Genomic DNA, 22525 nt, shown 5'->3' with positions numbered 1-22525 from the left:
CTGCTTTCATTTGCCCAAACTGCTTACGATTCCACAGTCATCTGGAGTGCAAAGATAACCGCTGGCATCTTTTCTCTACTGCAATCCTTCTTAAAACCCTCTCCTGTCTCCTCCACCCTCCGCACCAGGAATAAGGGCGAGGAGCTTATGGACTTCTTTGACATGAAGATTGAAACCATCCGATCAGCTGCCTCTTGCAGTTCCCTCTTTCCTGTCGCCCATGAGGCCATACTTGCTTTAAAACTGTCTCCCTACCCTAACCCTAAACTCCAATTTTTCTCCAGTTTCTCTCTCATCTCCCCTCTCTGCTCATTTTGTCCCTGAGACCCACCTCCTGCTCTCTCAACCCTATTCCCACCAAACCATCCAACTTCACTTTCTCGCCCCCAAGTAAGCTGATATTGTTAGTGGTTATGACTCATTGGATAGTGTCCCCCTCCCTTTCAAATCTGCTGTCACCTCTGTTTTATTCCAGAAAGCCAGTTGGTGAAGGATAGAACTGGAGCCAATCTTTGCACATTTTTATAAGCATTTATTTAGAGGTGCACATTACAAGCATATACCACCTAACCCAACAGCTGCAGTTTCAGCCTGTGTCTTTATAGGGGCACAAGTGAATCCCCAGTCAATGCCCACCACCTACATAATTTTATATTACTTGTGTTTAATTTTAACACAATGAACAATCACCCTTGCTCAAAATAGACATACCCTTGATCCCTCTGTCCTTTCAAATTACTGTGCCAAGTCCATCCTGCCTTTCCTCTCAGTCCTTGAATGTGTTGTTGCCTCCCAAATCCATGCCCATCTTTCTTGCAACTCCTTGTTTGAATATCTCTGATCATTTAACCCTAAGATGAGCATCCAACCACAGATCTGCATCACCATGACCACCTACTTTCACATCTGTAATATCACCCAATGGCTGCTGAAATGCTTATCCTCGAGACTTGACTATTCCTATGTTCTCATGGCCAGCCACCATCTTCTGTTATACGTAAAGTTCTGGATGAATTCAAGTTTACTGCCTGTAGCCTAATTCGCACCAAGCTAATCTACATTGGATCCCCGACTGGCAAAGCTCAATTTTAAAATTGTCATCCTTGCAAATCCCTCCATGGCCTTGCTCCTCTCTCTAACTTCCTTCAGCCCCACAACCTCCAGTTCTGGCCTCTTGCATATCCCCGGTTTTAATTGCTCCACCAATGGCAGCTGTACCTTCACCTGCCTGGGCCCTGAGCTATGAAATTCCTTCTTTAAACCTCTCTGCCCCTGTCTGTCTCTTTTTCTCTTTCTCCCCACCCTCCCCTTATGATGCTCCTTAAAACCTCCTTCTGACCAAGCTCTTGGTCACCTGTCCTAATATCTCCCTATATGGTCTGTCAGTTTTTGATTAATGCTCCCGTGAAGTGCTTTGAGATGGTTTACTATGTTGAACGCAGTATATAAATGCAAATTGTTGTGTAATTTCTTTTAGAATTCATTTTAATATTTGATATTCAGATGGCAAGCCTATGATGCGCCAGGGTGACACAGGGGACTGGATTGGGACGTTTCTGGGTCACAAAGGTGCTGTCTGGGGAGCCACGTTAAATAAAGAGGCCAATAGGGCAGCAACCGCAGCAGCAGATTTTTCAGCGTGAGTACTTCTCTCTTTTGTATAGTGGTATAAATAGCTCATCAACAAAGACAATTAATGATCTTAATAGTCAAAGAATATATTGCAGTGCGATCAGTGGCTGCTGATTTGGCTTTAAAAAACTCTGTGCAATGTGAAGTTAAGCCAAATGGAAAAATTACTTTTTTGCCTTTCTTTATTGGTTAGGGGTGTGCAAATGACATTCCGTGAGCCATATGGCCACTCTCTGCAGGCCATTTGTCCAGCCAATCTCCTGGCAGCTCCGTTCTGTTTGAATTTATGTTACCCAATGTTTTGTCCAGTTTGTAACATGAGCCTATGTAAGGGATGTTTGTAAAGCTATTGCCTCTTTAGTGGACAATCTGAAATCAAAGCACTAAGATCTATTAGTATGAACAATTGGAGAGGTTTGCAAATTAACTGGCACCTATAGGCAAACTTGAACTGTGACTCCGAAGTCTTCGTGTAATGTACTTACATGACCCATAGACATGTCTTTACCATCACTGAAGATTCCTGATAGCTGCTTTCAGTGGCTTTGCAGGCTGGATGAAGAGTGTGCAAAATGTCAGCCAAGGTTGGGATTAAAGTTGGGTCTGGCAGTTGGTGTTCAGGAAAACTCAAGTGTTTCAGCAGTTGTATATTTATTTTCAAATGGACGTGGCAGTGAGTTATTTCACAAAAGTTTGTCCCATTTTCTTCCCTCAGCAAGGTGTGGGATGCTGTGACAGGTGATGAAATGATCACTTTAGCCCACAAACATATTGTCAAAACTGTGGACTTTACTCAGGTAAAAGTCTTATTTCTAATTCAGTTCATATTTCTGTCCATAAGTTTTTAGAATCTTTATAACTTTCTTTTTTTTTCAGGATAGCAACAACTTGCTGACTGGCGGACAAGATAAAGTTTTGCGTATTTATGATTTGAACAAACCTGAATCAGGTAAGGCGTGATTACTATAGAAATGACCAGCTGTGGTATTATGTAAAACTAGGGATTTAATTTCAACAGACCCATTGTTCTGTTGCTGAAGAGAGATAGCATAATTGTATAACAATTGGTGTTGTACAGGGTGTTAGTTATTGGATTACAAATGTAATCAGCTGAACCTTTTTTGCAGTGATGTATTGCATAGAATGTTAGCCAAGAAATTTCCCATTTATGTAGTATTTGAAGGACAAGTGCAAGTTCATGAATATTGGTAATTGTGGGAGAGAGTTTTATCAGTTGACGGTTTTACATTGTTGCTGGTTAGAATTTTCGCAGTCATGTCTGGGGAGTTGCCTGTTACACTAGTTTGTAACCTTATTCACCTGGATTAAGTATAGAAAGAAAAAGAAAGACTTGTATTTGCAAAACATTTTTCACGACCCCTGTGTATCTCAACGCCCTTTGCAACCAATTAAATGCTTTTGAAGTGTAGTCACCGCAGTAATGTAGGAAATGTGGTAGCCAATTTACATGCAGCAAGATCCCACAAACAGCAATGTGATAATGACTAGATAATATTTTAGTGGTTTTGTTTCAGAAATAAACATTGGCCAGGGCAGTTGAGATTGCCGTTCCTTCTTCAAAATAGTGCAGTACCATCTTTTATGTCCAGCTGGGAGGGCAGATGGAGCTTCGGTTTAACGTTAAATCTCAAAGATGACACCTCTGATGTATAATGGCACTGCCAATTTGCCAACAGACAAGTTATTGTAACTTTTTTTTGAAAAACTCCAAATTGATCCTTGATCTTTGAGAAGGGACTGAATATAAACTGCAAGAATCTGTTATACTTGGAGAGGCTGACTAGACAGTAAGACTCTGGCGAGAAAAATATGGACTTAATTTCAAATATTGTGTGAAGTACTAAGTCCATTGAGGGAAAACAAGTATAACAGCAAAGACATAAAGCCTAAAAGCATATTTAGAGGTGAGCTGGAAGAAAGTGAAACTGAAAAATCCAAGTATTGATGGTTTTATGCGTTACATCTTCAGATACCAAACTTGTTAACAGGTTGTCTTTCTTGGAATGAGAAACGTTTACTTGTCATTATTGAATATGGTTCTCATGCAAATCTGATGTTCTTTCTCTGTCAGAGCCTCTGGAGATCAGTGGTCATAGTTCTGGTATTAAGAAAGCACTGTGGTGTAATGGGGACAGGCAGATAATTTCAGCAGCTGATGACAAGACTGTAAGGTAAGGAGTTTTGGTGAGAAGTAGTCAAGTTCAAAATTGCAATGAATATTCACTTAAATATTTTACAATAAGTAAAATGTGTGACCTTATTAAGGAGAATGGCTTCTGAGTTTGAGTGAGGGAAAAAAGCCCAAATGCAGGTGACACTGATTCAGCCGCGTATGTTTATATGGTTCTGCTCCTTCAAGTGGCTAGTCTCAGTAACTTCTCCCAGATCGTTTTACTAATAGCATGAATAATTGTTCGTCTGTTCTTTGTAATTACCTTTTTATATTTTTTAAAAAAAGATTTGAGTTGTTTAATCAAAAAGTTGCAGATGCTTGAAAGCTGAAAAAAGCAAATGGAATGCTTAAATTAGTCAGGATCCTTGGAGTGATCTGACAAGTTAATGTTTTGGGTGTGTATTGTTCATGACAAGATTACAAAGCATTTAAAACCTAACAAACCAAAGTGTTGAGGGGTACGAGAACACATGCATAACGATATTAACACGACAGTAGGCTTGACAGAAATTGAGGACATCTACAAGACGTGGGGAATCTTTGTGTAATGTGAAAGCAAGAATATTCCATTGGGGGCAACATGCTGGAAAAGGCCATATGCAACTGAGAAGATCTAAATGGATGATTTAAATATTATCTTGGACAGTGCAATTGAGAACCTGCTATGGTCCATATTTTTAGGCAACAAAAATTGTTTGGCAGCCCCAGTGCTGGCATATTCAAATTTGGAGTGTTGAAATCTAAGCATGATTTGAAAAAAGGCCAGATCCTATTTCAGAATAGTCCCAGATGAGGTGCTGAAAAAAAACTATCTTTGTACCACAAGGAAACTGTAACCCCAATATAGGACCTGTGGTTTGAGCAATTATGGCATATTCTATCTCTATACATTGTATATATTAAGGTGAACTGACTCGTCAGGTCTGTGGCAAATAGGTGACCATTGATTTTGTTGGTCCATACATTCTTTCAGTTTGACTAGCTTTTCTCCACAGTCTCAGGCTGCACAAGTTCGGCTCTGGTTTTTCTCACTTATCTCAGTTCTGATGAAAGGTCTCACAAATCTGAAGCGTGAACATGACTTCTCTGTCTAGACTGGAATATTTCCAAAGTTTTCTGCTATTTCAGATTTCCAACATCCCCAGTATTTTGCTTTTGTGTTGGCTGTGGTCAGTAGGTCTCCCATTCTGTGACACCTTCCCGCTTCTCTACATCATCCTTTCCCGAAGCTCCACTGATGACTTTTTCAGGCTGCTCTTCAAAGTTGTGCCTGGAGACTTGGGCAAAATCAAATAATTGAAATAAGACTACATGCGTGACTGGGCTGTATGTGGAAGAGTATAGTATAGGCTCTGGTATAGTAAACAGAGCTTATACTTAACATGACAATGATATTAACAAAGGGAGCCTATTTAAACTGTAGATGAAACTTGATGAAAGCATATTTTAATTTTGTGTTTTTATTTGTACAGGCTCTGGGACAGGTCTAGTATGATTGAAGTGCAAACTGTTCACGTTGGATCATCTGTAAGCAGTGTAGAGTACATACCTGATGGGGAGATACTAGTTTTAACCTATGGAAAAACGATTGCTTTTTACAATGCATTAAGGCAAGTTGAATCATTTTAACTTTTATTTTGACTTAATTTAAGAAAAATGCTGTCTGTCTTAAAACATGACAATGGTAGCATATGTTCCTTGTATTTATACTGAATCCGCTGAATTATGAAATTAATTTAAGCTTTAGAAATGTATTGTACCTGCAAAACAATTCAATGCAAATGTTTAATTCTAATGTACTGAGAAATGCCACAAGCTGTTAAAGAAAATGTTTATTTTGCATTTACATAGTGCCTTTTAAAGTGGAAAATGCCCCACAAAGCTTTGTATGCATAAGGTAGTATACCAAAAGGGGAAAGTTTAAGAGGCCTGACTGGAAGTTTGGTCAAAGGAGGGCCTTCAAGTAGGAAGAGGAGGCAGAGTATTTTAGGAAGGGAATTCCAGAGAATAGGGCCTAAGTGGCAGAAGTCGTGGCTGACTTTGATAGATGAAGTTAGTGTACAAGGATGAAGAATTAGCTGGTGGGGGAGGGAAGTGGGAGTTGTTTGTAGGATAGGGGATAGGATGGGGGAAGAAAAGGCCATGAGAGATTTCAACAGAAAGATGTGAATTTTAAATGTTTGGTTGAGCTGAAGTTTGCAAATGGTGGAGGGTGGTTAATGAGAACATTGGAGTAATCTAGTCTGGAGGTGATGAAAGCAGCAACGTGGGTTTCAGCAGCAAAAGGCTCAAGGAGGGGTGGATGTAGGGCATTTTATAGGGTAGAATTAGGCAGTTATGAAGGACGAATTGAGGTTGGAAGTTTCGTTTGGTGTCAAACAGTCTGGTTCCATGGAGACTGGAAGCATTGGTAGGTAAGGAGTTGATGGGTGTATGGAGTTTTATGTGGTTGGGGGGCTAACTAATTTCAGTTTTAGCAATAGTTGGAAAAAATTGACTCGTTGAAGTTGGCTGTCAAATAGATAATCTGACTGCAGAGAAAGTGGAGATGTGGAGCTGGGTGTCATTTGTGTAGATGTGGGAGCTGATCCCATATCGCTGGCTGTCAACAGGGACCGTGTATGGAATAGGGGGCCAAAGATGGATCGTTGAGAACTTTGGAAGTGACTATAGCAGTATGAGTAAAGGCCATGGCCAGTGCTGCTCCAGAATTGATGCAGTTGTGTAAAAAAAAAAAAAAAAATTCTGGCACACAACACAAGTTATATAGCAGCTTTAACATAATAAAACATCCCAAGACGCTTCACGGTATTCTAAAACAAAATATGACACGGAGCTGCCAAAGGAGATATTGGGTCAAAAGCTTGATCAAAGAGCAAGGTGTTAAGGAGTGTCTTAAAGGAAGAAAGCGAGGTGGAGAGGTATCGAGAGGGTATTTGACAGCTTGTGACCTAAGCAACTCAAGGCGTGGCCACCAATGATGGAGCGATTAAAATCAGGGATGCACAACAGGACAGAATTAGAGGAACGCAGATATCTACGAGGGTTGGGGTCTGGAGGAGATTACAGATATAAGGAGGGGTGAAACACTGGAGGGATTTGAAAACAAGGTGGAGAATTTTTAAATCAAGATATTGCTTGACTGGGAGCAATGTAGATCGGCGAGCACATGGAGTGATAGGGGAACGGGACTTGGTGCGAGTTAAGACACCGGCAGCAGAGTTTCGGATGACCTCAAGTTTACGGAGAATAGAATGTGGGAGACCAGCCAGGATTGCATTGCAATAGTCAAGTCAAGAGGTATCAAAGGCATCAGTGAGGGTTTCAGCAGCACATGAGCTGAAGTCGGATGATGATATGAAGGTGGAAATAGACTGTCTTAATGATGGCAAGGATATGAGGTTGGAACCTCATCTCAGGGATCAAATATGACGCCAAGCTTGTGAACAGACAGGCCTAATCTCAGACTGTTACCAGGGAGAAGGATGGAGTTGGTAGAGTTTGGAGTGGGGACCTATAAAGATGGCTTCAGTCTTCCCAGTATTTAATTGGGCATTTCTTCTCATCCAGTACTGGGGAAGTTGGATAAGCAATCTGATAGTTTAGGAACAGTGGAGGAGCTGAGAGAAGGGGTGGTGAAGTAGAGCTGAGTGTCATCAGTATACATATGTTACGACCGAGCCGTGAGGAGTGCACTGTTAATTCAGTCCCATTTCTCCACAGGTCACAGCATATTCTTCAAAGTTTTCCCAATTGTTGAAGCAATCAGTCAGATACATTATTTTCCCCAGAATAGAACACACTAAGCAGGTTTCTTTACTGAACAACAAAATGAACCGTTTATTATAAAACAAGTCTTAACTCGTAATGAAGTAAAACAATATCACATGAATCAAATTTTTAAAAATCCAATATTAAATTTTAAAAAGTCGCCTTTTCTACCTTAACCCTTCACACCCACACACCCACCGGTTAACTGATCAGAGCTCTATTACAGATAAAAAACACAGTCAGGTAGATCAGTTGCACCCGCCTGAAAAAGCAAATAGCAGATACGACACACTGCACCAAACTGGCACACAGTCCAACCTCCGAGCACCACAGGCAGGATCTTTAGAATCTTCCAGAATTAGCTGTCTCCAGGCGGCGTTGATAAGTAATTTAGCAGGCCTTCTTGAAATACAGGAAACGACGAATTAACACACTGAACTTCACGGTCTTTTGGGGAATTGTGAGAAGACCAGCTGAGTTGTGGTCTTCTGTTCTTCCTTGGAATTCTCTTCTCTTGCAGCAAACTTGACTTTTTTTCTTGTTCCAGAAGGTGTATCTCATATGCACTGACTGACAACCAGAAAGTTTGACAGTTCCATGCCCACCCAGATGTTCTGTTACTACTGGGCTGGTCAAATTAAGAGTGCTTGTCAATTTGTTTGTCCCTGTTGTCAGGGCTTCTGCTCTAAGTCCAGCCCGAGCCACGTGACAACCAGCAACACTTGCCAATCCGACTCCCTCAATCCTCTTGATTTAAAAAAAGAGTCAACATTTATTGAGTTCAGCTATAAATTCCTTTTTAATTTTTTTTTAACAGAACAGTCACCTTCAAAACATGTGAAAACTATGCATCTAAGTTGGAAAGAAGTAAAAGAGGGAAGATGTGTTAGAAACTGATGGTGCTGTGATGGTAAACTTCAGTTTTAAATCCCAGAAGCTTGTAGGATGATGCAGAGACTGAGCATGGCGAGAAGTTCTGAAATGTTAGGCAGTATAGACCAGGACAATCTCATGCTTGATCCTGAGTGAGTTAATCTGCGATATTGACAGTCCAGGGTGTAATTGAAAATATGACCAGAATACTTGAGGTTTATGGCCTCTGCAATGTATATAATCTTGAATATGCACTTTGTCTATTTTGCTGTTATCCAGAGGGGAAAATTTAACTTGATTCTGCTGCTGATTATTCTCTAGTGACAAGTGCTAGGAACTGCACCTATTGGTGTTGGATGAGGACTGGATCTTATTATGCTGTGGGATCTCCCATGGTAAAACTGTCTAGGTTGCTTAGATGAGATGCAGGATTCCTTATGTGGAATCATGTCCAGTAGTGGAAACACAATGGCCTTCCAATTAAAAAGTAAGTTTGAATCCTCTTGAAGACTGCTGTGGCTATTAGGAATGATGGTTGTAAATTCCGTCACCACATTTAACTGTCAATGCTTCCCCTTCTGTTAGTCCACTGGAACCAGGTATTGATGTCTGGGTTTCTCATACTCATCTAACGTGTTCCGACCGAGGTGGGAGGAGTGCCCTGTTTTCTCTAGTCCCACTTCTCCGCAGGTCACAACATATATTTTAAAACCGTGATTCTTGACGACGCAGCTGGCTGCTGACGTCATCAGACTGACCAAGATGTGCACATGCGCAAACGGGTTCCTGCTCTCTGCGCATGCACAGATGATATTGTGTTATGCGGGGGGAGGGGGGAGAGAGCGGCCGAAGACCTTGGTGGCGCTCTCCTCTCTCCCCCCTGCCCCCGCCCGCCCCGGCCATTGTGTGCTGCCATGTGTTTTCTTTGCCTTTGTATGATTATTTGAGCAGCGCCCTCTTTAGTCTTGGCAGCTGCCTGAACGTCGTTGACTGTGACGTTTTTGTGGCACAGGCTGTATTTATGCCTGTGCAGTGCCACCTAGTGGTTGTGTTGTCAGCAAACGCAGCCATTTTTAAAATGGTTACCCAGTTACCGATTTTGTCAATCATATACTTTTTATCCCAGAATAAAATGCACCAGCCAGGTTTCTTGAATAAAATTAAAATTATTGAATAAAATAAGCCTTATCCAGTGACGCAGCAAAATCTTAACACACAGATTGAGATATGAAAGTTCCCTTTTTAAACCGCACACACAAACTCTTTCACTCTGGGGGGAGAAAAAACAATTTCTCTCTGCAGAAGTCTATTTTAAAAAAAAAACCAAAAGAATACTTCGGCCAAATACTTGCTAATTCCTGCAGAAAAAAGAGAAGATATAGGAAGGAAGTCAGTTGTCTTTTTGGTCTGCGTCCGGGTATGTGGAGATGGGTCACTGGGATCTTTACTAAAGCAGTTCTTTTCAGACAGCTTTAAGAATTAATCTGGCAGGTTTTCCAGCTTCTCAGGAGAGATGCAGTACCAGGGATTTTAGCTCTCCCACAAAGGATCTTTGCAGGGATTCTTCAAAAGGTAGAGAAAGAGGTTAGCTGGGTGGTTTTTCCTTGGCAAGTTGATCTCTGACTGTCTTCAAAACGGTTCACACCTCAACTGAACTGAAGAAAATCCAAACCGCAAACAGCAAGTCAATCTCTTGACCTCCATAAACCTTGACGTGGTTTCTCTGCAAACCTCTTCCCCAGGTCACCAAGGTTTCTGTTGTTTATTGAACATGATTAAAGAATCATCTTAAAGCACATAATTTCCAGCATAGGTTGTTTTTGAACAACATCTCAATGTTCTTTCAGTGAATGTCCACAAAACAAAGTCCAGCCTTCCAGTGAATCCATCTCCACAATTTAAATGAGTCCTCAAAAAAAAAACTTTAACCAAAAATGATTTTTTTTTGTTACAAATGGGACCAAGCTGTGAATGGATAACTGCAAAAATAGGCAAAGCGCATGTTCAAGGTTATATACATTGCAGAGGCCATAAACCTCAAGTTTTGATTCCAGTATTCTGGTCATATTTTCAGCATTGTATAGCGCGCAATTGTTAGTTGATCTTTTGTATCATGGCTGAAACATGGCTGCATAACAGTCAGGACTGGGAACGGAATATACAAGGTTATATGGTCTACAGAAACAATAGTGCAAATGCTAGTGATTAAGGATGAAATCACTTCCATGGTAAGAGAGGATATAATGAGAGCTAAGCAGGCAGTAGAGACTTTATGGGTAGAATTAAGAAATAGCAAAGGATTTAAGACAATAGTGGGAGCTGTGTCTAGGCCCCCAGTAACAGTTGTGAAGTGGTAGAATATAAAAATGCAGAGGTTATACAAGCATGTAATAAAGACAGGGTGGTTTACATGGCAGGGGTATTAACTTTCAGACTAATTGGGATAAGCAGACATGCTCATGTCAGAAAGGTAGTCAGTTTCTGACGTGTTGAGGATCACTTTCTGCAACAATATGTCTTAGTAAAAACAACGGGGCAGGCCAAATTAGTTTCAGTAATGAGCCAGGTTTAGTTAACAGCCTGACGGTGCATGAACATGTTACGACCAGGTGAGAAAGGGATCTAGGGGTTCCCTCTCGGCCTTTGCCTGGTTTAACCATAACAGGGTTTAATTTTAAAAACAGTGTTTTAGCTCCCCCCCCACCGCCCTCAGTGAATCCTTGTTCACTGCTTTCCAATTGTAAGGCAAAGAAATTAGACAGAGTTTCTTAGTTTTAAACAAGAAAGGTGGAAGTTTATTAACCTGGAACTCTAATTCGGTTAACGACGACGAGTACGCGACATGACCACGGTAGCATGCATATGTGATAAACACGCAGATAGAGACAGAAAAAGGGGAAAAGTTTGAGGCAATAGCTGGGTTGTAATTACAGTCCTTTGGGTGCAATGTGGAGTCTTTGGTTGCCTCGAAGTCTTGCAGTTCATTGGGGCCCAGTGCACGCTTTAACTTCTTTCGATATGGGAGGCTTTTCTCTCGAGGTTTAAGTGACTTCAGTGGGTCCAGAGGTTTGTGTGCAACCGAGGGAGAACCAGCCAGGAGAGAGGCTCTCTTATTCCAGGTTCAGTTGCAATCTGCAGTCTGTCTTCAAACTGTCCTGTGTGTAGTCAAAAAGCCTGGGCCAGCAGATTAGTCATGTGACCAGCTGGTTTAACCACTCCTGTGTTTACGGATTCTCCATCTTAGCAGACTCTGGAATGCGAGCTTTCTTACACCTTCAGTGTCTGGTGATCAAACTCCATTTGGGTTAATTGGACCAGGGAATAGTTGCTTTGTCTCTCCAAGCAACGTCTCTTAATATGCAAATGTTCTCCAACCAAATGTCTGGTGAGCTCTTTAAACAAGTCATCTCTTCACTCCAGCCACAGTTTAAAAATTAATTGTCATAAGATGAAATTAATATGCCTCATTCTTGGCAGGTGGGCGACTTCATGATAATGTATTTAATAACGGGCATGATAGAATTGAGGTCAGTGTAGTGTTTGAAAGGGAAAAATGTTTAACAACTATTAAGGTTCTAGATTTAGGTATGGATGACGTCAATGTGATGAGACCGACTGTTCCCAGTAAACTGGGCAATCTCTTAATGGGTAAAATGAGATCAATGGGAGGTGTTCAAAATGAATTTGACACAGAACCAGTTTATATCCTTATGGGGAAAGAGCTCTGCTCGTCAAAAAAAACGGTGAAGAACACGAGGTCAGGGACAACATAAAGCTAAAAGGAAAAAGCATACAAAAATGCAAAAACTACTGATCCTAGCAAATGGGAAAGATACAAAGAACAGCAAAAGGTTGCAAAACAGTAAGAGGCCACAAAAATGAGTATGGAAAGAAACTTGCGAGGGATAGCAAACTCAACACTTTTTTAACAAGTAATATGAAAAAGAGGGTGGTCAGGAGCAATGTAAGTCACTTCACGGCTGACGATGATAGTGTCAAGGAAAAGGAAATGGGCAAGTTGAACAATTACTTCACATCGGTATTTACAGTAGAGGAAGAGGATAGCATACCAGCATCCCAAGGAAATTCGTATTGAATCAGGGTTGGGGCCTCACCAAATTAACACAAGCAAAGTATTCAGTAATGAAGAAAATAATGGCACTAAAGTGAGAAAACCCCAGGATCAGATGGTTTTCACCAGAGGGTTTTAAAGGAAGTAGATGAGAACATTGCAGATGCTCTAACTATAATCTTCCAAAGTTCTCTTCATTCGGGAACCGTTCTTAAGATTGGAAAAATGCACATTTCGCTCCTCTATTTAAGTAAGGTGAGAAAGGGAAACCAGGGAATTACAGACCAGTTAGCATAGTATCTGCTGTCAGAAAATTAATCGAGTCCATAATTAAGGATCGAGTGAGTGAACACCTTACTTTTTCAGCTGATAGAGCAAGCATGGATTTGTTAAAGGTAGGTCATACCTGATGAGTCTGATTTGAATTTTTTGAAGAGGTAATTTAAGTAGTAAAAGGGAATATCTGTTATATTTATATGAACTTCTAGAAGGCATTTGATAAAGTCCCCCATAAGAAACTGAACTAAAGTTGAAGCTTATGAAATTGAAGACCTGATCAGGACATTGGCTGAGCAGAAGGAGACGCAGCGTAGGGATAATGGGCAGGTACCTTAATTGGCAGAATGTGACTAGTGGTGTCTGCAAGGATCTGTGTTGGGGCCTCAGCTAAACTGATGATGGGATAGAAAACCACATATCCAAGTTTGCTGATGAGACACAGATGGGCAGTATTGTAAGCAGTGTAGACGAATGCATAAAATTACAATAGATTGTGAATGGGCAAAATTGCCAAATAGATTTCAGTGTAGTCTAATGCGAGGTCATCCGCTTTGAAAGAGAGACTTGCATTTATATGGCACTTCTGGCAACCACTGAACAACTCAGTGCTTTACAGCCAATGAAGCACTTTTGAAGTGTAGTCACTGTTGTAACGTAGGAAATTGCGGCAGCCAATTTGTGCCGAGCAAGCTTCCACAAACAGCAATGCAATGTTGATTGAGGGATAAATATTGGTCAAGACACTGGGAATAACTCCCTGCTGCTTTTCAAAATAGTGCCATGGAATCTTTTGCATCCACCTGAAATGGCAGATGTTTGGTTTAACATCTCATCTGAAAGACAGCACCTCTGATCGTGCAATGCTGCACTGAAATGTCAGTCTTGATTTTTTTGAGCTTAGCTGGAGTGGGACTTGAACGTGGAACCTTGTGAGTCAGAGGCAAGAGTGCTATCAACTGAGCCACCATGGACAAACTTTGGACCAAAAAAGGATAGAATGGAGTCCTTTCGAAATAGTGAACAGCTAGAAACAGTGGAGATGCAAAGAGATTTAAGGCGCCGTGCATAAGTCATTAAAATATCATGAACATGAAACAAAAAATAAGAAGCTAATGGAATGCTGACCTTTATATCTTGAGGACTAGAATACAAGGCGATATTAGTTAGCTATATAAAGCCCTGGCTAGACTACACCTGGAGAACTGTGTATGGTACTGGGTACCACACCACAGGAAGGATAAATTGGCTTTGGAGGGACTGCAGTTTAGATTTACCAGAAAGCTATGTGGACTCCAAGGGTTAAATTACACAAACTAGGATTCTCTGGTTTTTGTGAAAGGCGTTTAAGGGGAACTGATGTGGTAAATAGAGTTAAACTATTTTGCTGGTTTGGGATTCTGGGACTTGGGCTTCGTCTATGTGTAGAAGTTTGGAACTCTAAAACGACAGTTGATGCTAAGTCAATTAATTTTAATTGAGAGATTTCTGTTCAAAGGTATTGAGGGATATAGGCACAGACAGGTAGATGGAGTTGGGTCACTGATCAGCCATGATCTCATAGAATGATGGAACAGGCTTGAGGAGTTAAGTGGCCTAATCCTGTTCCTATTTCAGCCAGCATAGCATCCAGTATATTAACCATGCTATAATTAACCAGTGCAGTGCCAAAATCTCATCAGGTATAATAGCTTTTTAAAGTCATTCAATATTGATTTCTTTGTACTTTTCTGTAATTTATCTCCACACCCAATTTTCCCAATCTGCAAAATGCTACATCCTGATTTCATTTTGTTTAACTTGTGCTGTTTTTGTAATCTGACTACCCTGTTCCTGTGGTTGTACTTAATTCTGAAAATCATAATTATACTGACTTGGATTAGGGTATTTTCACAAATGTAACACAATGTGGTAGATTCAGAAAGGTTTTTTAAGAAGTGTTGTGTATTCTGGATTATCTGATTATATTTAGTGCCAATTTTTGCTAGTAGATTTGTAAAAATTTTAATTTGATTTCTCACATCGTAACTTGGATTAAGCTTCATTTTCTGAATTCTGATGTCTACGCGTAACAGTAATACGCACATTTGAATAGTTTTAATGAACTTTTCGTCTCAAAACAGCATTTCTATGGGCAACCTCGGTATCTTAGTATTTTTAGCTAGGACTGACTGCACGACAATTTTCAACCTTTTGGTGATAGCAGTTTATGAAGGACTTGTGAAATTAATCTAAGTAATCTGCACTGAGTTCTTAGGTTTATGATAACATCGAATGCCCTACCAAAAACTGCTATTAAGCAGAAACTACATTTAAAAGTGATTTCAGTATGTAAATGAGGCTGTTGAAAAGCTAACCATGCGCAAATATGGCCCTAACTTGATATTGCTCAGCACTAATGAGGCCACAAGATGGCTGTCAGAAATGGAAAATGTCATCCTAAATTCAGTTTGAGGTAATCTATATTCAGGCTAAATGTTATTGGGGTAGAGAAGAGGGAGATTTATTCTTCAACTAACTAAACAGATTGTTTTTGTAAAAAGAAATACAAGAAATGCTGGAAATACTCAGCAGGTCTGGCAGCATCTGTGGAAAGAGAAGCAGAGTTAACGTTTCGGGTCAGTGACCTTCGGAATCTGAAATATTTCAGATTTCCAGCATCCGCAGTATTTTGCTTTTATATTAGATTGTTTTTGTAGTTTGAAAGCTTTATCTCTCCACCTCCTTTCTCATTAAGTGTAGATTCTGCAGTGGAGCTAGTGATGTTGCTTTGGAGTTCAAACTGGTCATGTTTAAAAATCTTGTATTTTGCTCCAGGGTACCAGTATTTTCATGTTTGTAGAGTACAAGTTTAGTGGACAAAAACATTTGCATTTGTTGAAATGTAAATATTCAGGTGCATTCAGTGAGGTTTTGTACTGGTGTTTTTACAGTCTTGAGCTGATCAAATCTTTTGACGCACCAGCTTCAATCAACTCTGCTTCTCTTCACCCTGAGAAAGACGTCTTTGTTGCAGCAGGTGATGACTTCAAACTGTACAAGTTTGACTACAATACGGGCGAGGATTTAGGTAGGTCTTCATGTCTTTTCAAGTGCATTAGTTGCTTTGTGTAAGTTGTATTTCAAATCACAAAGTCCTTTGCCACTTCATATAGTAGGATGACTACTGCTTAATGCCAATCTCACTAACTCCAGTAACCATGACCAACTTTAATCTAACAGTAGTCTTATGAAAGTTGAAATTTACCTGTGCCCTTGGGGTATCTTAAGCTTGTACAAATTAACATGCGTCTTAATTTTTTCCTTTAAATGTTGAATTAGTCCATGATTCAGGTGTGCATTTGCTTGGCTTTTTTACAAAAATGGATCTGAGGCATATTTTCTGTAGCCATCTAGTGTGCATCAGGGATAAAAACAAATGCTGGAACCACTCAGCAGGTTTGGCAGCATCTGTGGAAAGAGAAGCAGAGTTAACGTTTCGGGTCAGTGACCCTTCATCGGAACTGACAAGTATTAGAAAAGTCACAGGTTATAAGCAAGTGAGGTGGGGGTGGGGCAAGAGATAACAAAGGAGGTCTAGATTGGACCAGGCCACATAGCTGACCAAAAGGTCACGGAGCAAAGGCAAACAATATGTTAATGGTGTGTTGAAAGACAAAGCATTAGTACAGATTAGGTGTAAATACACTGAATATTGAACAGCAGCAAGTGCAAACCTGAAAAAAAACAGTGGGTAAGCAAACTGAACAGACTAAGATGAAATGAAATAAATGCAAAAAAAAAGGATTGTAAAAAATGTAAAAAGGAATGTAAAAAAAAAAGGAAGAAAAAATAACTAAAAATGAAAGTAAAATGGGGGGCTGTCATGCTCTGAAATGATTGAACTCAATGTTCAGTCCAGTAGGCTGTATTGTGCCTAATCGGTAAATGAGATGTTGTTCCTCGAGCTTGCGTTGATGTTCACTGGAACACTGCAGCAATCCCAGGACAGAGATGTGAGCATGAGAGCAGGGAGGAGTGTTGAAATGGCAAGCAACCGGAAGCTCAGGGTCCTGCTTGCGGACTGAGCGGAGATGTTCCGCAAAACGGTCACCCAGTCTGCCTCGGGGTCCTTTCTGGATCACTACAAAGGCTTGCAGCAATGAATGAAGAGCTTGACGGGTGTTCTGATTGTTTTGTGGATAGGGTTGCTTCAAATTTTGATTTCAATTACTTAATTGAAGTGATTGCTCCATTGCTTTCAAAATGAAGGTATTTACTGCTGAGGAAAGAGCAGCAGCATGAATTCAATGTTAACAAGTCCAGGTAGGATTCATAAAAGGACAACGTAAATCTTGTGCCCTTCTGTGACCAGTTACTGTAATCTTTGATTTGGAAATTGGATACTTCAAGACCATTACATAAACTCCAGCCTGCCTGTTTTGGTGAATTAACATTGGCACCTGCTCAGTCAGTGCCTGTAGTATGAGCTCTGGTGGAATTATTGGAGTGAGCCCTTACTGCCCATGGCTCTGTAGCTGCAGGTTCAGACATCCCTTCTAGATTAAAATTATGGCTGCCATTTCTGGAAAGGGTAACAGCAATACTGTAAATGAAACACTGGTTGTTTTCAGTTGGACTTGCTGCCTTTATTAAATTACTGTAGCTGTGTTTGCTGACAATGCAACCACTGGTGGTGTAGTACTGACCTGGCACATGCGCAAAAGCAGCCACATTGACCGAAACATCACTAACATCTCAGGCAGCTGCAGTAATAAAAATGGTGCTGCTCAATTTGGCACAAAAAACACATGTAACCACCCCCACCCCCCCACAACAGTACCCCACTCCTACTTGCGATCACTGCTGCTTTTCCCCGCTTTCTCCCACATCCACCTTCTCTCCGTTCTCTCCCATGCCCGTCTGCTCGCCACTCTCGGAGTAGCGGTGTGGGGGGGGTGCGTAGGTGAGTGGGGTGCTAGCGGTGAGGCAGGATGGAGCGGAGCACAGGCGGTAGCAGGCAGGAGCGAACAGCAGGAGGGAGCGAGGAAGAGAAGCGACGATTGAGGGAGGGAGCTGGGTACCGTTGGAGGGGATGGAGGCAGCGATCGTGGCCATTGAGGGGTGTAGCAACATTTGGACATCATGGCGCCTGACGTCATTACGTGGTGACGATGCACGCGTGCGCAGACCCATACTGACAGGCAAATGTACGGACGCACTGAATACGTTGGTGTTCTGTGTTGTCAGGAAACAGTCCGTTTAATAAATTGCTTGAATTTTAGAAATTAAATCTTGGGTTTTCTGTCTGAAATGAGACCAGATTTAATGACCAACTTTAATCTGATTGCACAACCAAGAATAAAAAATAGTAGGATTGTAACTTTTGCACTATGGAAGATGAAAATAATGCTACACTAGTGTATGCAGTGTTTGGTATGCTGGCTTATTTGCCTTTGAGAGCCTGTACCCTGTAGTTTTTTGAGTTAAGTTTCCTGTACTAAGTACGAGGGCTGTATGCAGTTGTTCAAGACTTGTAGCCTTGTGTAAAGGATAACTTTGAACGCTGGCATATTAATAATGAGATAGCAGTAGACAAAGTCAGTTGTAAAATGGCAGGTCAGTCAGCATCTGTGAAGAGAAGAAACAAGTTATGATCCCTGTCTGTTCAAGTGTGAAAATTATAGGTAAGACCACAGGAGAGTGTTAGTTGAAGATGATCAATGAGGGGCAAGTTGGTTATGGTGAATTTGGAAAATACAGTAAAAGATTTTTTTTTAAAGTTTTATGTGGTCTACAACAAATATACATTTCTCTAAGACACAAAGACCCAACAGGAAAGATGAATCAACTGTGGCGAACAAAGTTAAAAGATTGCATTAGATTAAAGGAAGTGGCTATAAGGTTGCCAGAAAAAATGGTAAGCCAGAGGATTGGGAGCAATTTAGAATCCGGCAAAAGATGACTAAGAAACTGATAAAGGGAAAAGAGAATATGAATGCAAGCTAGTGAGAAACATAAAGGTGGACTGGAAAAGCTTCTTCAGGTATGTGAAAAGGAAAAGATCAGCAAGGACAAATGTGAGTCCATTACAGGTGGAGACAGGAGAATTTATAATGGAGAATAGGGAAATGGCAGAGAAACTGAACAATTACTTTGCGTCTGTCTTCAGGGAGGAAGATACAGAAAATCTCCCAACAATACTAGGGAACCAAGGGACTTGTGAAAATGAGGAATAGAAAGAAATTAATAAAGAGGTAGTACTCAAAATTAACTGGTTTAAAGGTTGATAAATCCCCTGGCTTACATCCCAGAGTGTTGAAGGTGGTGGCTATAGAAATAGTGGACACATTGGTGGTTATCTTTCAAAATTCTGTAGATTCTGGAAAGTAGCAAATCCTGCAGACTGGAAAGTAACAAATGTAACCCCACTATTTAAGAAAATGGAGAACTAAGACCTGTTGGTTTGACGTCACGGAAAATGTTAGAATTTAATATAAAGGATGTGATAACTAGACATTTAGAAAATAATAGGATTGGGCAGAGCTAGTATGGATTTCACAGAATCACAGAATAATAGTGCAGAAGAGGCCCTTCGGCTCATCGAGTCTGCACCGATGCATGAAAGACGCCTAACCTGTCTACCTAATCCCATTTGCCAGCACCTGGCCCATAGCCTTGAATGTTATGACGTGCCAAGTGCTCATCCAGGTACCTTTTAAAGGATGTGAGGCAACCCGCCTCTACCACTCTCTCAGGCAGGGCATTCCAGACCGTCACCACCCTCTGGGTAAAAAAGTTCTTCCTCAAATCCCCCTTAAACCTCCCGCCTCTCACCTTAAACTTGTGACCCCTCGTAACTGACCCTTCAACTAAGGGGAACAGCTGCTCCCTATCCACCCTGTCCATGCACCTCATAATCTTGTACACCTCGATCAGGTCACCCCTCAGTCTTCTCTGCTCCAGCGAAAACAACCCAAGCCTATCCAACCTCTCTTCATAGCTTAAATGTTACATCCCAGGCAACATCCTGGTGAATCGCCTCTGCACCCCCTCCAATGCAATCACATCCTTCCTATAATGTGACGACTAGAATTGCACACAGTACTCCAGCTGTGGCCTTACCAAAGTTCTGTACAACTCCAACATGACCTCCCTGCTTTTGTAATCTATGCCTCGACTGATAAAGGCAAGTGCCCCATATGCCTTTTTCACCACCCTATTAACCTGCTTTTCTGCCTTCAGAGATCTATGGACAAACACGCCAAGGTCCCTTTGTTCCTCGGAACTTCCCAGTGTCAGGCCATTCATTGAATACTTCCGTGTCACATTACTCCTTCCAAAGTGTATCACCTCTCACTTTTCAGCGTTAAATTCCATCTGCCACTTTTCTGCCCATTTGACCATCCCGTCTATATCTTCCTGTAACCTAAGACACTCCACCTCCCTGTTAACCACTCGGCCACTCTTTGTGTCATCCGCGAACTTACTGATCCTACCCCCCACATAGTCATCTATGTCATTTATATAAATGACAAACAATAGGGGACCCAGCACAGATCCCTGTGGTACACCACTGGACACTGGCTTCCAGTCACTAAAACAACCGTCAGTCATCACTCTCTGTCTCCTACAGCTAAGCCAATTTTGAATCCACCTTATCAAGTTACCTTGTATCCCATGTGCATTTGCTTTATTGATAAGTCTCCCATGTGGGACCTTGTCAAAGGCTTTGCTGAAATTCATGTAAACTACATCAACTGCACTACCCTCATCTACACACCTGGTCACATGCTCAAAAAATTCAATCAAATTTGTTCGGCATGACCTCCCTCTGACAAAGCCATGCTGACTATTCCTAATCAACTTTTGCCTCTCCAAGTGGAGATAGATTTATGAAAGGTAAATCATATTTGACAAACCTGTTGGAGTTTATTGAGGATGTTACTTGTAGCGTAGTTAAAGGAGAATCAGTTGATGTCTATTTGGATTTTCAGAAGGCTTTTGATAAGGTCCCACACAGGAGTTTAGTGAACAAAATTAGAGTACATTGGATTAAATACACTGGTATGGATTGAGAATTGTTTAACTGACAGAAAAGAGAGTAGGAATAAATGGGTCATTCTCGGGATGCCAGGCTGTTACTAGTGGGGTACCGCAAGGATCAGTGCTAGGGCTACAGCTGTCACAATCTATATAAATGATTTGGATGTGGGGACCAAATTTAACATTTCCCAATTTGCTGATGTGACAAAACTAGGTGTGAGGAGGATGTAAGGAGGCTTCAAGGGGACTTGGACAGGTTAAGTGAATGGGCAAGAACATGGCAGATGGAATATAATGTGAATAAGTGTGAAGTTATCCAATTTGGTAGAAAAAACAGAAATAAAGAGGTTGGGAAGTGTTGATGTCTAAAGAGACCAGGTGTCCTTGTTTGAGTCACTGAAAGCTAGCATGCAGGTGCAGCAAGAAATTAGGAAGGCAGATGGTATGTTGGCCTTCATTGCAAGGGGTTTTGAGTAAAGAAGTCTTGCTGTAATTGTATAGAGCCTTGGTGAGACTGCACCTGGAGTATTGTGTACAGTTTTGGTCGTCTCAACTAAGGAAGAATATACTTGCCATAGAGGGAGTGCAACAGAGGTTCACCAGACTAATCCTTGGGATGGCAGGATTGTCTTATGAGGAGAGATTGAGGAAACTGTGCCTGTATTCTCTAGAGTTTAGAAAAATGAAGAGATTATCTCAATATAACTTAGAAAATTCTTGCAGGGTGTGACAGAGTAAATGTAGATAGGATGTTTCCCCTGGCTGGTGAGTCTAGAATCAGAGGACATAGTCTCCGAATAATGGGCAGGCCATTTAAGACTCAGGAATTTCTTCACTCAGAGGGTGGTGAATCTTTGGAATTCTCTACCCCAGAGGGCTGTGGAAGTTCCATCATTGAACATGTTCAATACAGCAGTTGATAGATAACTGGATGTTAATGACGTCAAGGGATATGTGGATAGCATGGCAAAATGGCATTGAGGTAGACGATCAGCCATGATCTTGTTGAATGGCAGAGTAGGCTCAGTGGACTGAATGGTCTCCTCCTATGGAGATGTTAGTTGAAGCTGGCTGAGAAGTGAAGCAAGTGAGAATAACTTGCTCTTGTAATACTGCTTTTAGAGTTTTCAGTGATATTTCTGGAGAATGCAAGAAGGGGCATTACCATAACATTATTTGTTGATTTCAGTGCACTAGGGTTATTTATGACCGTGTCATCAACTCAAGGATTTTAATATGGATTTATTTAAAAAGATTAGGAAGAAAGACGTGCATTTATATAACTCCTTTCATGACCACAGGACCTCCGAAAGCACTCTACAGCCAATGAAGTACTGTATTGGTGTAGTCGCTGTTATAATGTAAGAGACATGGCAGCCAATTTGTGCGTGGCAAGATCCCACAAAAAGCAATGTGATAGTGACCAGATAATCCATTTTGTGTTGATGGGCCTTTGGTTTAATGTCTGATCTGAAATACTGCACCTCCGACAGTGTAGCACACCCGCAGTACTGTACTGGAATATCAACCTAGATTTTTGTATTTGTCTCTGGAGTGGAACTTGAACCCACAACCTTCTGACTCGGGTGGAAGTGCTACCAACTGAACCCATAGCTGAACATTCCTGGAATTTGAATTTTAACAAGCAAGTTGGGCTTTAATGCTTCAAAAATTTGTATATA

The 22525-nt window shown here is 41.1% G+C and overlaps 1 protein-coding gene across 1 annotated transcript in view; it reads left to right on the top strand.

Moving 5' to 3' along the window:
* Positions 1 to 22525, top strand: part of strap (serine/threonine kinase receptor associated protein) — a 43199-nt gene that overhangs the window by 19064 nt on the left and 1610 nt on the right. The window contains exons 2-7 of the mRNA XM_068058973.1: positions 1504 to 1639; positions 2348 to 2429; positions 2509 to 2581; positions 3725 to 3824; positions 5299 to 5436; positions 15752 to 15888. Of these exons, the coding sequence (XP_067915074.1) occupies positions 1504 to 1639; positions 2348 to 2429; positions 2509 to 2581; positions 3725 to 3824; positions 5299 to 5436; positions 15752 to 15888 (666 nt within the window). The remainder of the gene's footprint in view (positions 1 to 1503; positions 1640 to 2347; positions 2430 to 2508; positions 2582 to 3724; positions 3825 to 5298; positions 5437 to 15751; positions 15889 to 22525) is intronic.

This window comes from Heterodontus francisci, chromosome 27 (genome assembly GCF_036365525.1).
Source record: "Heterodontus francisci isolate sHetFra1 chromosome 27, sHetFra1.hap1, whole genome shotgun sequence".
In the NCBI taxonomy this organism is placed as follows: domain Eukaryota; kingdom Metazoa; phylum Chordata; class Chondrichthyes; order Heterodontiformes; family Heterodontidae; genus Heterodontus; species Heterodontus francisci.
This window is presented reverse-complemented; position numbering and strand designations above follow the sequence as displayed.